Source organism: Mus musculus, chromosome 4, assembly GCF_000001635.26.
Source record: "Mus musculus strain C57BL/6J chromosome 4, GRCm38.p6 C57BL/6J".
In the NCBI taxonomy this organism is placed as follows: Eukaryota; Metazoa; Chordata; class Mammalia; order Rodentia; family Muridae; genus Mus; species Mus musculus.
This window is the reverse complement of record NC_000070.6, coordinates 98,767,567-98,785,858: the sequence shown is the minus strand read 5'-3', so window position 1 is coordinate 98,785,858 and position 18,292 is coordinate 98,767,567. Positions and strand designations below refer to the sequence as shown.

The 18,292-nt window shown below is 47.0% G+C and overlaps 1 protein-coding gene across 4 annotated transcripts in view; it reads left to right on the top strand.

Moving 5' to 3' along the window:
- The window catches only part of Kank4 (KN motif and ankyrin repeat domains 4), a 63,167-nt gene that overhangs the window by 32,200 nt on the left and 12,675 nt on the right, over positions 1-18,292 (top strand). For 3 of the 4 annotated variants that reach the window (NM_172872.3, XM_011240522.3, XM_011240523.3), the window contains 6 exons: positions 118-200; positions 5,667-7,595; positions 8,749-8,860; positions 10,967-11,185; positions 12,389-12,476; positions 14,384-14,603. In NM_172872.3, the coding sequence (NP_766460.2) occupies positions 185-200; positions 5,667-7,595; positions 8,749-8,860; positions 10,967-11,185; positions 12,389-12,476; positions 14,384-14,603 (2,584 nt within the window). In that variant the 5' untranslated portion in view covers positions 118-184. The remainder of the gene's footprint in view (positions 1-117; positions 201-5,666; positions 7,596-8,748; positions 8,861-10,966; positions 11,186-12,388; positions 12,477-14,383; positions 14,604-18,292) is intronic. The other variant, XR_867859.3, reaches the window with a different exon arrangement.

The following is an 18,292-nucleotide window of genomic DNA, read 5'->3' as shown; positions in this document are numbered from 1 at the left end:
GGCCATCTCTAGGAGAAAGAAAGGCCCAGCTGACAGTTACTTTCTTTGTGCTGTTTCCTCAGCTTCAACGTATTCCAGCTTTGGCAGGGCTGACGGTCTCTTTTTCTTTTCTTCCAGAACTCTCCAGGAATCACGCAGACTCGGTGGATGTGGAGTACCTGAGATACTGAACTTTGTACTCACGATGGAGAAGATAGATGGTAGGCAGGCGGTTTTCTGTTCCCTGATTCAGAGGGTTAGTTGGTTTGGAAAGGGTTAATCACCACCAGTCCCAGGGATGACTCTGGAGAGGTCTGCAGGGGAAATCCTCCCAAGAGTGAGTGCTGGAGCCCCAGAGCACCTACTTCAGCTGTGTACCGAATGAAAGAAAATGGAGTCTTGTAAAGTACAAAGCATCAAACACATGTGAATTATTTTTTTCTTCTCCTCTCATTCAAGTACCAAGAATGAAATAGGATGCCTGGTGTCATCACTTTTTTTTTTTTTTTTTTAACACACAAAGAAATAAAACGTTTTGTGACTTTAAAAAAATTACTATCTCTCGAAAGACTGTGGAAGCTGTTGGGGGCAGTATTCTGGTTTAGGCCAGTGTGACTGATCTCTGGGCCCATTCGTGTGGTCTCCCAGATGTCTGGGCCGGGCCTGAATGGTTTAAAATGGCCTTGTTTGTGTGTCTGATGGTTGACTTCTGGGCCATCGGTGATGACTTAACTACATGTCATTCATCATTCAGGAGGATGGCTGGGGTGTGGGGCCATGTAGATGCAGAAGAGCAAAGCACAGGCAACCTGTCCCCCTCCCAAACCTGCCCAAATCTCAGTGGGCAGTTAGTGTTCACATTGCTGTCTTTGTCATGATTGTTGACTCCTAACCCTCAGGTGAAACCCGTCACAAGGACAATCTACAAGAAGAGTTACCCAGTGGTGATATAATATTGGGCATTTTCCCAAACTATCTGTCATACCTCATGTATACATGGCTATTAATGCTATCATCCAGGGCTGGTACAGAAGGAAGCATGATCATTAATAACACAAAATCATTAATAACTAATATTCTGAGCTGAGCGTGGTGGCGCAAGCCTTTAATCCTAGCCCTTGGGAGTCAGAGGCAGGTGGATTGCTTTTGAAGCGTGACTCTCTAGTACCTCTGGGTCTCCTATAGCTTGCTTTTCTTTTTCCCTCTCCTGATTCATTGTCTGGTTATTTGGGGGACTTTCACCCTCCACCAAAGTCCGATCCTCACAGAGTTAGATAGCCCAGAGAAAGAAGGGACCGCTGATCCTCCTCAGTCCCATCAGAATCTCCCCATGTCTACCTACCCACAGAGTCAAACAGCCAGGCATCACATTCCCTGCTTTACAGAGGGAAAAACTGAAGCAAAAAGAAAAAAAAATGAAATTCGTTTTCCAGAGCCACACAAGTGGGTTTGTTTTATCGGTTCTAGCTTTCATCTTGAACAGAGATAATTCTACATACTTCTTGCCTTGGGGCCATGCCTGTCACCAGATATAACTAACAAGAACTCAGCATAATATGAGGTTCGGTCTCATGCATACGGGCTTGCGCCCCAGCGTTACTCTTGCCCTGGGAGAAAAGGCAGAATGCAGAGAGTAAGGATCACCACGTTGGTATGTGAGTATGGGTGTGGCTATGTGAAGGAAGATGCCTCTTAAACAACTCACCTCTTAAGAAAAGATACATTTGGGCCAGGGAGATAGCTCAGAGGTTGGGAGCACTGGCTTGCTCTTCCAGAGGACTCTAGTTCAATTCCCAGCACCTACATGGCAGCCCACAACTGTCTGTAACTCACACCCTTGCACAGGCATGCATGCATGTTGGGGGTTGGTAAAACACTAATGCATGTGAAATAAAAATGAAGAAATTTAAAAATAAAGATATATTTCATTTATGTTTATATGTCCAGGTAGGCATATGCTGTGTGGGTGCCCTTGAAGGCCAACTGGAGGTATAGTCGTTTGTGAGCTGTCTGACTATAGGTGCTGAGAACAGAATTCAGGTCCTCTTGAAGAGCAACAAGCACTCTTAACTGCTGAGCCACTTTTCTGGACCCCCAAACCTCTTGCCTTTGACATCTTCTCAGTTCCAGGCTCCTTTGGCTCCTCTTGGTTCTCAGCCGAAATATTTTGCCTTTCAAGAGTCTGTTTCATACATGATGTTATGTAGTCATGCCCTAGATCTGCTGTTCCCAGAGGCTGCTGGGAAACTCTGAGCATTTCTACCCAGAGGCAGTAGACTGCAACAGTGAACAGTGCAGCCTCTCCTTTAGAAGTTTCTGCTTTGGATCACAGGTCTCCTCACTTCCCCTTGGACAGATATTTCCTCTCTGATTTGGTGTGTCCTCTAGTCCAGGGTTCTAGTGGACCAGCAGGCTTCAGAGTACAACTTGGGAAACTAACAGAAGCAAGAATGAGAACGTTCTCATAACTTTACTTGCAATGAGTCTCCTTGAGAAGTGGGGGATTTGGGGGGAGGGGATGTTGTGTAGGTAGATGGGAAGGCATGTGCTTATGTGGGGATATTTGGGTGCCAGGGTGCACTGACCCCTTGTCTATCTGAAGTCTGAAGCAGCAGGGACCATGGTGTGACTCAGAAGTTCACCCTACTCTCTGCTGTGGTTGTGAAAACCACCCACAGGACCGTAGATCTATTTAGCCATAGTGATGCAGAGACTTCCTGTGTCAAGTTGCCTCCATCCCATTCTCTAGAGATGCCTAAACAGAGGACCACTGAACAGGCATGTAGCACTGCTGGAAAGAGGAGTCATTGGACACACAGCCCCAAGCTCTCTCCCTCAGCAACCCCATCATTAGTGTCTTCTTAAAGCCCACCACTTTCCCTCCGAATAACTTCCTGTTTCTCTCACCTTGGTCATAACAACAACCCTTCTACTGGTCCCTGGCTTCTGATGTACCTTTCTCTTAATCCTTGACAAGAACGTTCATTTTGAGCTGTGCAGGATGATACTCAACTCTAGTCCCAGGGCTGCGGGGACTGAGGGAGGCAGAAAGAGAAATAGATAATTCAGGGCCAGCCTGGGCTACACACTGAGACCTTATCTTAAAACCAAATGAAACCAAAGCAAGCATAGATCTAGTGAATCCTGTTACCTAGCCAGGAAGTCACGTGGTTGGCATGCGTACAGGCTGCTCCATGATCCAGCTTTTTTCACCGTCTCCATTTTGTCTTTCCTCACTCTTCCATCCCACACTTTAAGCTGCGGCCATATTGACTTATATCCACCCCTGGTGTACTGTTGTGAGCCCACAGCTCTGAGTCTTTGCCATTTCTCTGACCTCTACCTAGACAATGTCTGTCCCGACTGTCTGTTGCTGGAGCGCAGACCACCCTGAAACTTAATAGCTTCCCACGGTGTAATTGATTACTGGTCCATACTTAGCTGAGAGCCCCTCCCTTGAGGATCTGCCTGTAGTTAGATTTTACTTGGTGACTTTTATACTTAGGCTTGACCTTGGGCTAAGGTGGGTAGGACAGACTTTTTCTTCCTATCTGTCCCCTCTTCACCCCTTCTCCTTCTCCCGGTAACTTCTCTGGGACAGTGCCTAAGCTTCCTCACATCGTGACGGCCTCAGAGATCTCATAGTAGCTACCATCTCAACATTTGTGCATTCTGAGAGGCCCTGGTAGAAACTACCAGTCTCCTAACTTTTGAGTTCTCTTAGCATCTTCGTTACCGTAGTCTTTTGGTCAGAGCATCGCAAGCCAGCAGAGATTCAAAGGCATAAAGGAATAGCTTCCTCCTTCTTCATGATTAGCTTGCTTGTCTAATGGGGCCGAAAGCCAATGGAGCCATCTGGGAGATAAACTGCTTCAAAGTCATTTTTTGCCCTCTTGTTCTGGCAAATTTCTATTTGTTCCTATAATATCCTGTTCTATGTTACTCTCGTGAAGTCTCCCCTCCACTAGCAAGGTAAAGTTTTCCTCTATGTCCAAGAAAACATGTCCAGAGAAAGGGAGAAGTCGGTCAGTGAGGAAGACCCCTGTAGACTGTGCCCAGCACGTTGCACTGTTTGCTGCTGCCTTATTTGACCGTGAATCCTTTGAGAGAAGCGGCTGTTCCTGGCTCATCCTTGTGTTTCCAGAATGTAGAGTTCAGCAACTGACACATACATAGGTCCTCAGTAAATAGTAGGTGAGGTAAGTTGGCTGAATTGCTGAAGTTTTATATTTTTGCACTAAAGCCCAGCAATCAATCCCAGCGAATGTGGGCAGGCCCTCCTTCATTCCCAGCGGTGAGTCACATATGTTGATTTCCACCTTGGGACCTCAGTTCTTTATATTTGGGTCTTCCACAAAAAATAGCAACTATAACACTGAGACTGTTTATCATGTGCCAGGCATGGGACTGAGTGTATCATAGCCATTATTAATTCATCAGGCCTCACAATAATCTTACAGTACCTATTATTATTTTCCCGTTGTGGATGATACCACACAGAAAAGCTGGTAAATTTCCCAAGGTCATGGCGGTTCCGATATTCTTTTTGATTCTCTGTTTGATTTTGTTTTTTGTTTTGAGACAAAGCACCACTCTGTAGCTCAGGCTAGCCCGGAGCTTGAATTCCTGCTTTATTCAGCTTTTAAGTCCTGAGATTACTGGTGGGCACTTCCACAGCCTGCCAGTCTCTGTATTCTTGACTTCTGAGCTTAGTTTTCTTAAAGTGTGTTCTCACAGAGGTAACATGGGTGCCTGTCTTATGCAGAGCATCTCGGAGGATCAAAGCCTATTTAGCCTGGGGCGGGGGAGGGAGAATCTCTGTGCAAGTCCCAGTGACTTCAAGCAGTCATTAGGCTGACAGGTTCCTCACGTCTTCTGTGAGAGTCAAGAGGGAGACTGACTCCACCGTGGGTCAGGCTTCCCTAAGAGGCCCCGGGCTCCACATCTAGGAAGATGTGTGTCAGTCCCTTTGGACATTTACGGGCTCTCCTCCCTCGCCAGCTGTTTCACAGCCCATGAAAACTGTGGTATTTCCTCGCTAGCACAGGTGGAGCTCACATTGTTACCCCGAACTCAGTTTAGGGAGAAGGAACTTTGGGTAGCTATGATCAACTACTATTTCTCTTTGGTGTGTAGGCAACCAGAGGCTTAGGCACACTGGGAGCGTAAATAATGCAGGAATCATAAATTATCAATAGCTTAGCCTTTTGCAAGATTTACTGGAACTAATTTAGGCATACCAGCTTCTTTCTGAACGCTGAGAAAATTGTCTGTTTTATCCTTCAGAATCTTCCATATGTGTACCTGCCAGTTGGTACCTTTCTCTGTTAAATGGCTGGATTTCAGTTCAGCAGTTACATGATGCAACCCCCCCCAAAACAAACAAACAAACAAACAAACAAACAAACAAACAAACAGCGTGAGACAATTTTGTTTTCGTGGTCTGAAGGCAGGTTCATGATAACAACAACTGAGGCTTATTGAAAATAAGAAGGTGCAGACGTTGGCCAAATACACATTGATTTGATAAGATGCTATCCCAGCACAGGCCCCAAGTCCATAGGCTCAGCGGCACCCTTCAGAGGCTGGAGCGCTGGAGAGAAATCTCATAGGATAATGTGAGGTCACAGTTACAGATAGCCTCAGTTTAACTTTGTGCTTCTTTCCTTATGCCTTTTATCTCTTAGGCAAGGACCAGTCCTCTCAGGGGGATGAAGAGAAAGAGCCTCCAAAGAGCTACCCTTACTCTGTGGAGACCCCGTATGGTTTTCATCTGGACTTGGACTTCCTCAAATATGTGGATGACATTGAGAAGGGACACACCATCAAAAGGATTCCGATCCACAGACGAGCCAAGCAGGCTAAGTTTAGTACTCTGCCCCGAAACTTCAGCCTTCCCAACAGTGGGGACCGCACCTATGCTGTTCCTCCCCAGCAAAACTGGTCTCCTGTGGTACCCAGAAAGATATCCCTGGGGACCCAGGAGCCATCCCAGCCACTGCCACTGGGTGATCTCCCCCAGGCCTCGGTGCAAGGCAGTGAGCTGAACTACCACAGGAAGGCTCTCTTGGCAAAGGATGCCAGGCAGGCGGAGGCTGGTTCTCTGGAGGATGTAGGGAGTGGACGGCCCCAGCTGTTGAGAGCATCCAGCATGCCTGCTACACTGCTGCAAAACCAGGTCCCCGAAGAGCCCAGCCTGACCTCAGGCCCTTCCACACTTCTTGCCCTCCCTCTGCTCCAGGATGAAGGCAGTGTGTGTGATGGTGCCTTTGACCCTGCAGAAGGGCTCATGGGTTTCCAAGCATCGGCCCAGTCAGTAGACAGGGAGTTGGGGGAACTAGAGCCAGCAATTCCAGAGCAGGTCTGGGAGGGGGCTGAACCAGAAGAAGGTGACCTCAAGGCTTCAAGTCACCTCTCTCAGCCAGGTCCTTCCTCCGCAGTCCAGAGTGTCCCCATGGATCTAGAGGAAGTGGAAATTGAGCACCACATGAGAGAAGCAGAGCTGGTGTTAACGCCTGGCTCCGCCACGCCCAGCCCGCCCCCTCTGCCCTCCCCCATCCTTGAGAATGATCTCTCCCTGGACGAAATCGAGCTGAGCATCAGCGAGATCCCACCCCCTCCACCCATAGAAGTGGATGTGAGGAGCATTGGGATCCGGGTAACGGAGGAAAGCCTGGGCCTGCTGGAGACTGATACCAGCAGTATCTCCAGCCTGAAGAATCAGGTCCTGGCCCTTGAGGACAAATTGTCGGGGAGAACAGAAGAGCTTGCCCGGGTCAGAGCTGCCCTTGAGCAGCAGGAAGAAGAGACCAAGGCTAGGGAACAGAGGATTCAAGAGCTGGAGTGCACTGTAGCCCATTTAGAAGAAAAGCTTAGTCAAGAGAGGGCCAGCGAGGCTCCGGACAGGACTGATGCCACGGTGAACACTGACCCCCTACAGGAGCTCACTCCCCGAGAGTCCCATGATAAGAACATTGGGGTCAATCTGCTGAACACTCCGGATCCTGAATGCCGGGCACCAAGAGCAGAAAAGAACGGCTTCCCATGGGTCCAAAATAATCACAAGCAAAGCTATCCGAGCCCCGAAGAACCCGTGCTGCCACCCCAACTGTCACTGCCAAGGGGACCTGAGCAGATCCTCGCCTCATCCCTGTGCAGCTGCCTCTCCATGGAGCTCCGGATTGAAGAGGAGGGTTCTGAGCAGGAGGGAGGCCAGGAGGAGGGAGCTGGGGGCTTGAGCAGGGCAGCAGGAGAGTCTTCCTGGAGCACAAGAGAATCTGCTCCCGTGATCAGGGAGGAGGCCACCTCAGAGCTCCCCGGAGCAGAGCGTCCAGGAAGGCCAGCCAGTTCCCCACAAGATGCCACAATCGGGCAGTATGTGAAGAAGATTCAAGAGCTTCTCCATGAACAGTGGAACTGCCTGGAGCATGGCTACCCGGAGCTGGCCAGCGCCATCAAGCAGCCCGCCTCCAAGCTCAGCAGCATCCAGAACCAACTGCTCAGTTCCCTTAACCTGTTACTCTCTGCCTACTCAGCTCAGGCCCCGGAGCCGGAGCCGAAGGAAACTCCTGCCCCTCCCCCCTCCACCCCGCCCCCGCCCCCGCCGCCGCCGCCAGGTAAATATTCATGCTCACTTCTCCTTTATGTGATAAATTGTAGGGGATAAGGGGCTTTAATTCTATGAGTATGTTTTTTAAAAAGATTTTAACACCCCCATGGACTCAGGAGAATAAATCGTGATCTGTAGAGGCCTTGCTGCTGGATTGTGTCCTGCTGCAAGGCCACCATGTACAGCTAGATAGATAGCACAGGCCACAGAGAGGTATAAAGGAAAAAAACATTTGCCTAGCCATAGCCTGTAGAACTGAGTTTTCCCCGAGGACACCTTGTCTGTGATGCATCATGTACAGACCACGTCTTGGGCCGAGAATGACACTGCCTGTACACGCCTCCTGGGTGTCCCTTCTTGGCCAATTCCCACTTTCCTTTCTGGCTTTTCACATCAGAGATTTTTCTCTAGCTTGAATTTGGAGGAGCATTATCATGCGATCTGAAATCGTTCGTTTAATATTTGGTGTGAGAGAAGATAAGGAAGAGGGAGGGAGGGCGAGGAAGAGGAGGAGGGTGCTCACATGCGGAAGTCACCCCTTTCACCGTGATTTGAAACCACTAAGTCATCACACACACTCTATGCTGTTGAGTATAGCTCAACTGTATAGTGCCTTACAGAATACAAGTTGGCTTCCTGCCACAGGTCACAAATCTGCTGCTAAACTTTTCTGCTACTTGCACAGAGATTTGCCTGTGGGAAACTGTCTTCCATGCCATCACATAGCACCAAGTTTGTGACCTGGTTCATGTACCAGTCATGAGTCCAGTGTCATCACAAGTGACAGCTTGCATGCTATTCAGGGGACCCTTGAGATGTCCTTGAGTAGAGATGAATATAGAACTTTATCTACAGATCTGAGCTCTACCATACCGTTCTGTGTGCAAGTTTGAGCTCCATACTCCCCAGCTCTGAGATAAAGACAATGCCAACATGGTTCTGAGAAGTGCTCCAATAACTACTCTGTCATCCACACAGAGAGAGGGACAAACATTGAGCATGAGGGCCTCTGGCTAACAGCCCTAGAACATCTGGTCTGCATTACCTGCTCCACCCTCTTCCCTTTCTCCTTTTCCATATATTCATAGCCTCTCAAAGCAATAATCCTAGTTTGAATGCACTAAGGTGATTCTAACCTGTGATGTTGTGTGTCTGTCTAGAGATCTCTCCGTCGACCAGCCTTAAATCCATAATGAAAAAGAAAGACTATGGCTTCCGTGCAGGAGGTAATGGGACCAAAAAGAACCTTCAGTTTGTTGGGGTTAACGGTGGGTAAGCATCACGTGTGAAGCTCAGACTGCCTTCCCTGCTACCTAACCCGCTGTTGTCCTTAGGACCCCTTCCCTAGGAAACACATCTGTTTCTCATTCTCCTGCAGGACTCAATCCCCATGGCCTGTTAAAACTCCACATTGGGTTTGCATATGTCTGACTCCTTGACAGCTATGCCGGTCTATTGGAACCTCTACTTTTAGTATGGCTTATCCTGGCCTCTCCACGGCCCGCCTCCAGGTGGCTTGTGGGAGTTCAGGGTCTCTAGGTCCTGTGAGGAAGGTCTCTGACTTGAACACTACACTGAAACCAGCACAAGCATGGCTGGCTTGTCGAACTTCAACCTTGATCTTTGTTTATTTCCGGTGCTGGGACTTGAACCCCGACACACACTAGCAGGCACTCTGTCTACCACTCCACCCTCAAGCCCAATCCACTTCTTTTCTCCTCCTCTAATGCACTACAAATCCAACCCAAAACAACTAGTTCATTGGTACAGAGCATGAGTCAAGCCTTCTCTAGGCTGGGAGACTGAGCATCAGATATAGTCACATGCCGTCTAACACCAAGAATGCATTCTGAGAAAACCATGCCTGGGGATTTCATCACTGTGTGAACATCAGAGGACTGCACAAGCTAGGCCATCGGTAGCATCACTGAGCGGTATAATCTGCTGTGTATGCAGTCTGTGCTTGAATGGTATGTTCTTAAATCATACATGACTGCGCACTAAATTGGTCATTTCACAAGTGTTCATTAGAAGACAACTATATGCTAGGTGACAGGGTGTTAAAAAAAATGAATCCCAGTTTCTACCTTTTGCTCACAGGTAAGTGAAGAGACAAAGGGAGCCGGGTGAGATGGCTCAGCAAGTGAGAGTGCTTGCCACCAAGCATGAGGACCTGACTGACTCCCTCAGATTGTCCTCTGACCTCTGTACACACACTGTGATGTGTGTAAATGTGTATGTGTGTGGGTGGGTGGGGGGGCTCAAATAAAAAAATAGATGTAATACAATTTTTTTTAAAAAAGAAAGAAAAAGAAAAAAGAAAGGGGCCTGGAGAGATAGCTCAGCAGTTAAGATTACTGGCTACTCTTCCAGAAGATCCAAGTTCAATTCCCAGCAACCACATGGCAGCTCACAACTGTCTGAAAGTTGAGTTCTAGGGAATCTGAGTCTGACACCCTCAAACACCAATGCACATAAAATAAAAATAAATAAATTATTAAAGGAAGGAAGGAAGGAAGGAAGGAAGAAAAAAGAAAGAAAGGAAGGAAGGAAGGAAGGAAGGAAGGAAGGAAGGAAGGAAGGAAGGAAGAGGAACTGTTAATTGGCAGTTCTCTTGGCGAGGAAGTACGGGATGATACAAATACCTGAATGGGTTATACAGCCCAGACCAGGAAGGGTCCTGAAGGCTTGCTCACCTTCCTTTTTTCCTGTTTGCTTGCCCTGTCCAGAGAGTCTTCTCCTGGCTAATCCTTAGTATTGGAACTCTAGAACCACAGTGCTCATTGTGGCTGTATATCAGGGGCACCAAGCTTTGAAAATTCTTGATTCCAATCATGGAGACTGGTGCACTTAGCTTGGGGTACAACATTCTCCACAAACTAAGAATGCTAAGTATTCCAACATCCTGGTGTGTAACCAAGGTTAGAAGCCTGTATTACACACACACACACACACACACACACACACACACACTTTATTTTTGAGACAGGATCTTACTATGTAGCCCAAGATAACCACACACTGAGCCCTCTTGCCTTGGTCCCCTGAGTGTGTACCACCATGCCCAATTGTAACCCATGTTCTCTGCTTGAAGCAAGTCTTCCTCCCTTTAGTCTTGTTCACAGGCATTCTATTTGTGGTTATTATCACATGGATCCTGTGTGGAGAAGGTCCTGAGGGGTTTACCAGATGTAATCTTGGCTGGAATAAGGGGGCTAAATGAGAAAATTTAAGGTGGATTTGGGGGTCCTTAGACTTGGGCTCCTCTCTGGACCTAATAAGTACATAATAATACTAATAAGCATGTACTGGTGTTGGCATTGAACCACCGGCCCTGGTCAAGAGGGATGACCCAAACGACCTTTGCCTCTTCCGTAGCTATGAGACCACGTCTAGCGAGGAGACCAGTGGGGAGGACAGCTCCCCTGAGGATTTGTCTGACAGTGAGACCGAGAAGAAACAGGATTGCTCAGAGTCCAGGGAGGACAGAGACTTGCATCCCAGCTGTGAGGCTGGGCAGGGAGTCCCTGAAGGCACCAGAAACTCAGGCCACACAAGTGATCGTGGGGAGGAAGTGTCTCATCTGAGGGCTGAGAGGTGAGTCACGTGGGTAGAAATGGGGCACATGCTCCTCTAAAGAGGGGCAAGGGCATATCTCTGCTTTATTTAGTCCCTTTTATGTGTGTACATTTTTACCAATCCATTCAGTAATGTTCGTTGAGGTTCTATTTTGTGCCAACTCCTTTGCCGGGTAAACTAAACAGATGTGACTCTTGCCTTCATGAGGCAGAACTCCAATGGGCCAAGTTTTTTTCCATATATAAAACCAGCATCTGTTGGTGCTATGAATAGGACGGAGTTGACAGGTATTTTATGGAATCTTCCCTGCTGTCCTGGAAGATAGACCTTACTGCAATCCTTGCTGTATAGATGTGGAAACAAAGGCGTTGGGAGATGAGATGATGCCCCTGAGTAGGGCAAGGATTTGGGCCCAGGTCCTCCTGATTCCCACACAGACTCTTCTATCATGGAGTTGCTGACAACACCAGCACAAACTTGCAGCTCCATACTTGGACCATCAGGGTCTTTAATTGACAGTCATCTCAGTGTCCTCTTCCAGGAAGCAAGGATTGCCGCCAAATAGGTTTGATCTAAGGACTGATGAGGAAATGCTGTGAAATGCCCAGCCCAGAGTAAACCCTCAATATGTAGAAATATGCCAAGCAGAACCAGTGACGTCACCTCTGCTATCCTCAGCCTGGGTGTGGGGGATGTAAGAACAGAGCTGACTGCCAAGCAGGCCCACAGGCTGCTCCATTGCAACAGCCCAAGATGACAGAGGATGTCCTCACAGTAATGGGACAAGTGCTTGTCACCGTGACCCGCCAGCCTCACAGGTTCTCATTGTACCCACTTGGTTCCCAGGTGTGCTGTCCTTCCTGAAGGACTAACCTAAGAATCTACCGGGTATGGGTTGGGTTCTTTGGACTTTTCTGTGCACCCAGGAAGAACAGCAGCACTTTTTTTACCTGGCAGGGCAGTAACTAGCATTGGGCCCTTGTCCTGCATCTTCCTCAGCTGCTCCAGTCCCTGCCAAAAGCTGCATGAAAAGACAGAGCCTGACCTTCAGAAGCCCTCAGATGCCGAGCCACAAGAAGCTATGAGCAGCCATGTTGTTTAGGGATTTCCCTCACTGTGGAATAGTCGCCCACTTGATTGTTTGAGCTGCTGAAAGAGGAGAGTGAAAGTCCTTCTTGTCAATGCATTGAAGCTAATACGTAATCTCTCTCTCTTCTTTAGATATAAACCCTCAGAGGAATTTCTTAACGCGTGCCAGACACTGAGCCAGCACCTGCCGGAAACTGGGGATACCACCAAGCAGCTCCTGGTACTCAGAGTTCTCAGTGTCACACAGAGGTTTCCAATGGGGATGACTCTGGTCCCTTACCTAAGGCAGCGGTGAACGTGCACACACAGACTCTCTCTCCAGGCATTCTATGGTTTACCTGAATGCTGTCCCTTCAGGAGATGGGCTAGGCTGAGGAAAGAGTAGGGTTAGTACACACAAGCAAGCTAGCCAAGTCAGGTGGTGGCACATGCCTTTAATCCCAGCACTCAGGAGACAGAGAGAGGTGGATTCCTTGAGTTCAAGACCAGCCTGGTCTACAGAGCATGCTCCAGGATAACCAGAGTTACAGAATGCTAGCATTTTACCAAATATTTTTAGAAGTCATAACCAAGAGTCTGCCACTAGACTCCACTGTGCCTAAGGCTTAAGCTTCAAACTGTCTTGCAGTTCACAAAACCATGGGTAAAGTAGGAAGGGCACATGGATGTGGGTCTTCCTTCCAGTTAATTCAATGCCCAGGGCCTGGTTTCCTCATTAGTAAATGACAGTGATTGGTAGCCTGTCTCCATCACCCTTAAGCCCCCACATTTGATTCTAGTAAACCACTGCTTTGTTTAATGTGTATTGATAGGTTAAGAGACCAGAAATAAGAACATACCTCCATTCGATCTTTCCCACCCTTAAATCCCACGGAGATTTGAACCTGTAATTCCTATGTTCTATTTTTAATCAAGAGCCACTGGCCTGGGCCAGGAGGAAACACTTTCAGAGCCCATTTGTTCCCTCAGCAGAGCAGCCCAGAGATCAAAATCAACTGTGTTTGTTACCCACCCAACCCTTTGTTTTGTTTGTTTGTTTTTTAATTTTTTATCTTAGCTGATTTGGCAAATAGCATTTCCCAGACTGCTCAGGAGCCCATACGTGAGATGGCAGTTGATGGAGACGCCTGGTGCTCAAGTTACATAACTCAAGCTCTGTTCTGTTTGTTCATTATGAGATAAATCCTCCCGCAGCCCAACCTGATCTCAAACTCACTGAATTGCCATGACCTTGAGCTTTCTGATCCTCCTGCCTCCACCTGTCACTGTGCCTGATTTTAAGTGGAGCTGAGAACTGGGTGCTTGCTAAGCAAGCACTAGACTAGCTTTGTCTCTTTGTTTAAAATCTACCGCTGTATTCCGTAACACCAGGACCTTCCTCTGCATTTTCCTGATTCCCTAGATCAAGAAGATATTCTACTATCTAGAAATGTGTCAGCCTTGAATCATTCTCCCATTCCTGTTGTGCAAATGTGACAAATGTCTATGCAAGCTAATGTGACAATGTGACAAATGTCTAATGCAAGCTTAGCACCGCCCCCCATGAAATCAAACCTTAGGATGTGAATCTCTCTCACCTTGCCCCTGCTTGAGAGACAGTAGGTTTTTAAATTACCTCACCCTATAGAATCCTGAAAACAAGGATGCCAGATCCAGTTTATAACAGGGACAAGAAATATTTGATGAGGGTGTATGCTCACAGAGCTGAACCAGAACTTATGACTGGTCACGCTAATTTAATAACTACACCTAGTGCCCCTTCCAGAGTGAGCATAAAGTCATTTAAAATCACCACATCCCAATAGCATCTCTTGCCTTTAGATTAAATATTCTAAACACGTGGCCTTAACCATTTGGGCTTGTCACACACAGAACTGATGTCTTTACTTGATATTTGTTTTGTACATGGTTGCCAATGGGTGGGACGTAGAGGGTTGGGCATTGAATGTGCAGCAGGATTCGTGGTCCTGCCATCTCAGACCACCCCCAGCCCCGCCCCCGATAAATCATACAAAATGCTAAGGGGAAGTGAGGAGAGAGAAGCAGGAGCCTATCCAAGGTCACTGGGAGATCCAACTAGGGTACCCAGGCCAGGGACGCTCTTGTGATCAGAATCTTGCATTGCAGAGGCAAAGCTTGAATACCATCAGTCAGGAGTGGTTCCGTGTGTCCAGCAGGAAGTTATCTAGCCCTGAGGCTGTGGCTGCCTACCTCCTTGAGGTCCAGCCTCACTCTCCATATCTTCTGAAGCTACTTGTCAACCTGGCTGACCGAAGTGGGAACACAGCCCTTCACTACAGTGTGTCACACTCCAACTTCGCCATTGTCAAGCTACTGCTGGACACAGGTCAGAAATGGCTGTTACACTCTGTCCTTCCTTGAAGGCCTACCTCCTTGTTCTTATAAAATGGGGTCTTTCTATATTGCCCAAGCTATCCCTGAACTCCTAAACTCAAATCATTCTCCTGCCTCAGCCTCATGAGTAGCTGGCACTACAGTAAGGGTCTTTTTGTATCGTATTTTCTTTTCCTACTGAATTCCTCTTGTAGTCCAGGAAAAGCCAGGTCATTCGACTGTTATTCTTTAAATTGTTTTTTCTTGTGGTTTTTCAAGACAGTGTTTCAATACGTAGCTCAGGTTATCCTGGAACTCACTATGTAGACCAGACTGGCCTCAAACTCACAGAAATCCTCCACCCTCTGTCTGTGGAGCGCTGGGATTAAAGGCATGTTTAGTTGTTATTGTTGTTTTGTTTTGGTTTTTTAAGATTTATTTACTTATTTTATATATGTGAGTACACTGTCGCTCTCTTCAGACACACCAGAAGAGGGCATCAGATCCCATAACAGATGGTTGTGAGCCACCATGTAGTTGTTGGGAATGGAACTCAGGACCTCTGAGAGAGCAGTCGGTGCTCTTAACCTGTGAGCTATCTCTCCAGCCCCTTGGGGTTTTTTTGTTGTTGTTTTGTTTTTTGTGGTTTTTCAAGACAGGATTTCTCTGTATAGCTCTGGCTATCCTGGAACTCACTTTGTAGACCAGGCTGGCCTCGAACTCAGAAATTCGCCTGCCTCTGCCTCCCGAGTGCTGGGATTAAAGGCATGTGCCACCACGCCTGGCCTCTTGTTTTGTTTATGTGGAAATCTTACAGGTTTGCATTCTTGTGGGGGCTGTGGGGGCAGTAATTTAAGCAGGGGCCAGAGTTCCAGAAGCATGAGGGAGCTCCTACTGTGTCATCAAGGTGAATTATGACCATCGGGGTTCAGACCTCAGGTCAACTGGATACCAGCCTGCAATTCCCCACATTGCATGTCTTTCTTGCACAGGCCCCATCCTAATCTCTGTATGGTCCCATCTTAGTAGCTGCACAGCTAGAGCAAGTCCCTATGGTCTCTATGCTGCCATTTATTCTTTACAATATTTCTCACCCCTGAGGTTTCATCAGTATAATAGCTTTTATATTGCAGTTAAGCAAACGGAGACTTGGGTTAGAGAATTTGCCGAGGTCATAGAGCAGATTTTGCATTTGCTCTGTCTAACTCCAGAGCTGTACCACATCTCAGGAAAGACCACCTTCTATTTAAATAGTATTTAATGAAAACATGGGTCCAGTTAACCCATTTGACTCATGAATCTCTCCCCAAGTATCTGTTGATGATTTATGAATCAGAGATGCAAGGTAAGCCAGGAGTGAGCTCTCCGTTTCTCCAAAGTTTATAGCTTAAGTCAGACCTGGGACCTGAGAGATGGCTCATCAGTTAGGAACAGGCCACACTTCCAGAGGACCCAGGTTCAATTCCCAGCACCCACATGGAAGCTCATGCCTATCTGTAACTCTAGTTCCAGGGGTGGGGTGCTCTTCTAGCCTCCACAAGAAACAGGAATGCATGCATATAGTACATGCAGGCAAAACATCTATAAGTATAAAATGCTAAAATAATGATTTTCTAGAAATCAGAGTGGGGTGGGATGATGTCTCAGAAGAGGAATCTAGATGTGATTTGAAGATGGAGTGAGCTGAGTTCAGTTCAGAGAGTACCCTGAACAGCCTGAGAAATCCTAGGAAAGAACTCTGTGGAACACAAGAAACAAAAAGGTACCTGGGGCCAAACCAGCTTCTGGTTTGGACAGAAGGTGAATGATGGCTGGGAAGGTAAGCTGGAGGCACACACCTAGAACCCTGGGTACCGATGATACTTGAACGATGTTTGAAAGGCTCTGGGCAGCTGAGCCAGTTTTTGTGTAGAAAGCACATAGTCAGTAAATCCTTCAGAAGTGTGACTTTATGGTAGGACTGGGTTGGTCACAGTTGAGGAGGGCATCTCAGGGGTCCACAGAGACAGTGCAAGCTTACAGTAGGTCAAAAGGGTGAAAGAGACCAACCATCCCTGAGGTGTGAGGAGAGCGCCGTGATGTATCAAGCTCTGGTGGCTGAGAAAATGATGGTATTACAAACAAGAAGGACCAGGTGTGAGAGATGCAGCGTTCAACTTGGGGAGGGTTTCAAGTTGCCAGTGGGTCACTCAGGTAAAATATTCAGAAGGCTATCAGTGTCATATATTGCCAGAACTCTAATTTAATACTTTGGTGATGTCGGTATCAGAGAGAATTTTAGGCTGCCAATATGTATGTCATTTGAAATGTTCCTGAGAATAAAATAAGTTGGGCTGGTGAGATGGCTCAGCGGTTAAGAGCACTGACTACTCTTCCTGAGTTCAAATCCCAACAACCACATGGTGGCTCACAACCATCCATAATGAGATCTGGCTTCCCTCTTCTGGAGTGTCTGAAGACAGCTACAGTATACTTAATAATAATAAATAATAATATAAAAATATAATAATTAAATCTTTTAAAGATAAATTATAAGTTATATACTGTTTATATAAATAGTCAATAAATATATTGTCTATATATTAAATATAATAAACTTAAAATAAATAAAATATTAAAAAGAAAAATAAGAAAGAATTCCAGACCAAGACTTGAGGGGGTAGCCTGAGTAAGTGAGCTTGCTGCCAAGCCTAACAACTTGAGTTTGATTCCTAGGACCTACATAATGAAAGGACAGAACTAACTCTTGAAAACTGTCCTCTGGTCTCCATGGGTGCATAATAACACACACACACACACAAATATTTTTAATATCTTAAAATAAAATCAGACAGGATAGCTCCTGTCTGCAATCATCTTGTTTGCATGGCTGAAACAAGAGGAATGCCTCTACTCTACATGTAGCCTGAGCTATATAGAGAACTGACATCTTGGGCTACAGTATGAGTCTCAGTCTCAAAAACACCCAGCAACCAACTATTGGTTCATAGTAGTTAAAGGAATGAACGAGGGGTGACTTCCATAACCTTACAACTTTCCACAGTTCTGTTAAGTTCTGTTAGGTTCTTCCCAGGAACATCACAAGTGCCACACATTAGCAGCCTAAAATTCTCTCTCATTACTGACATCATCAAAGGACTAAATTAGAATTCTGGCATTGAGTCAGCAGGACTGCTCTGACTTCTCCACGGGTTCAAGGCTACCATCGGAGTGATGAACTTAGTGGGGTGCAGTACTGGTGCAGGAGAGCATGGCTCTGCTCTGTTTCCCGGACTCCTTGTTGGGGGCGGTGGCACAGCAGGAGCAACAGCAGCTATCCTGGTCTAGGTGAGAATGTACATACTCATTCACACACCCACAGTCCTTACACTGGTGTGGACCCAGACACATGGCCCATGTTCCGGGTGAGAAAGCAGACTGGAAGATGTCACTAGTGGAATTAAAATCCAGAGCTAGTAAATAGGCAAGTCAGAATGCCAAGCAAGATCTGTTTCTACTGCCACAGCAGATTGGATGATGACGATTGATATCATGTTCATGCAGACACTGAAGACTAGACACATAGGCCTGTATGTAGCCCTTGTCTTTAAGTAGCTCCAAGGCTTCAAACCTGCTCAAAGTCCTAGGTGAGCCAGGTCAGACTCAGAATGAACAACCTGGGATTTGAGGGCAGTAAATTCTTGCTGCAGCCAACCAGGAGCT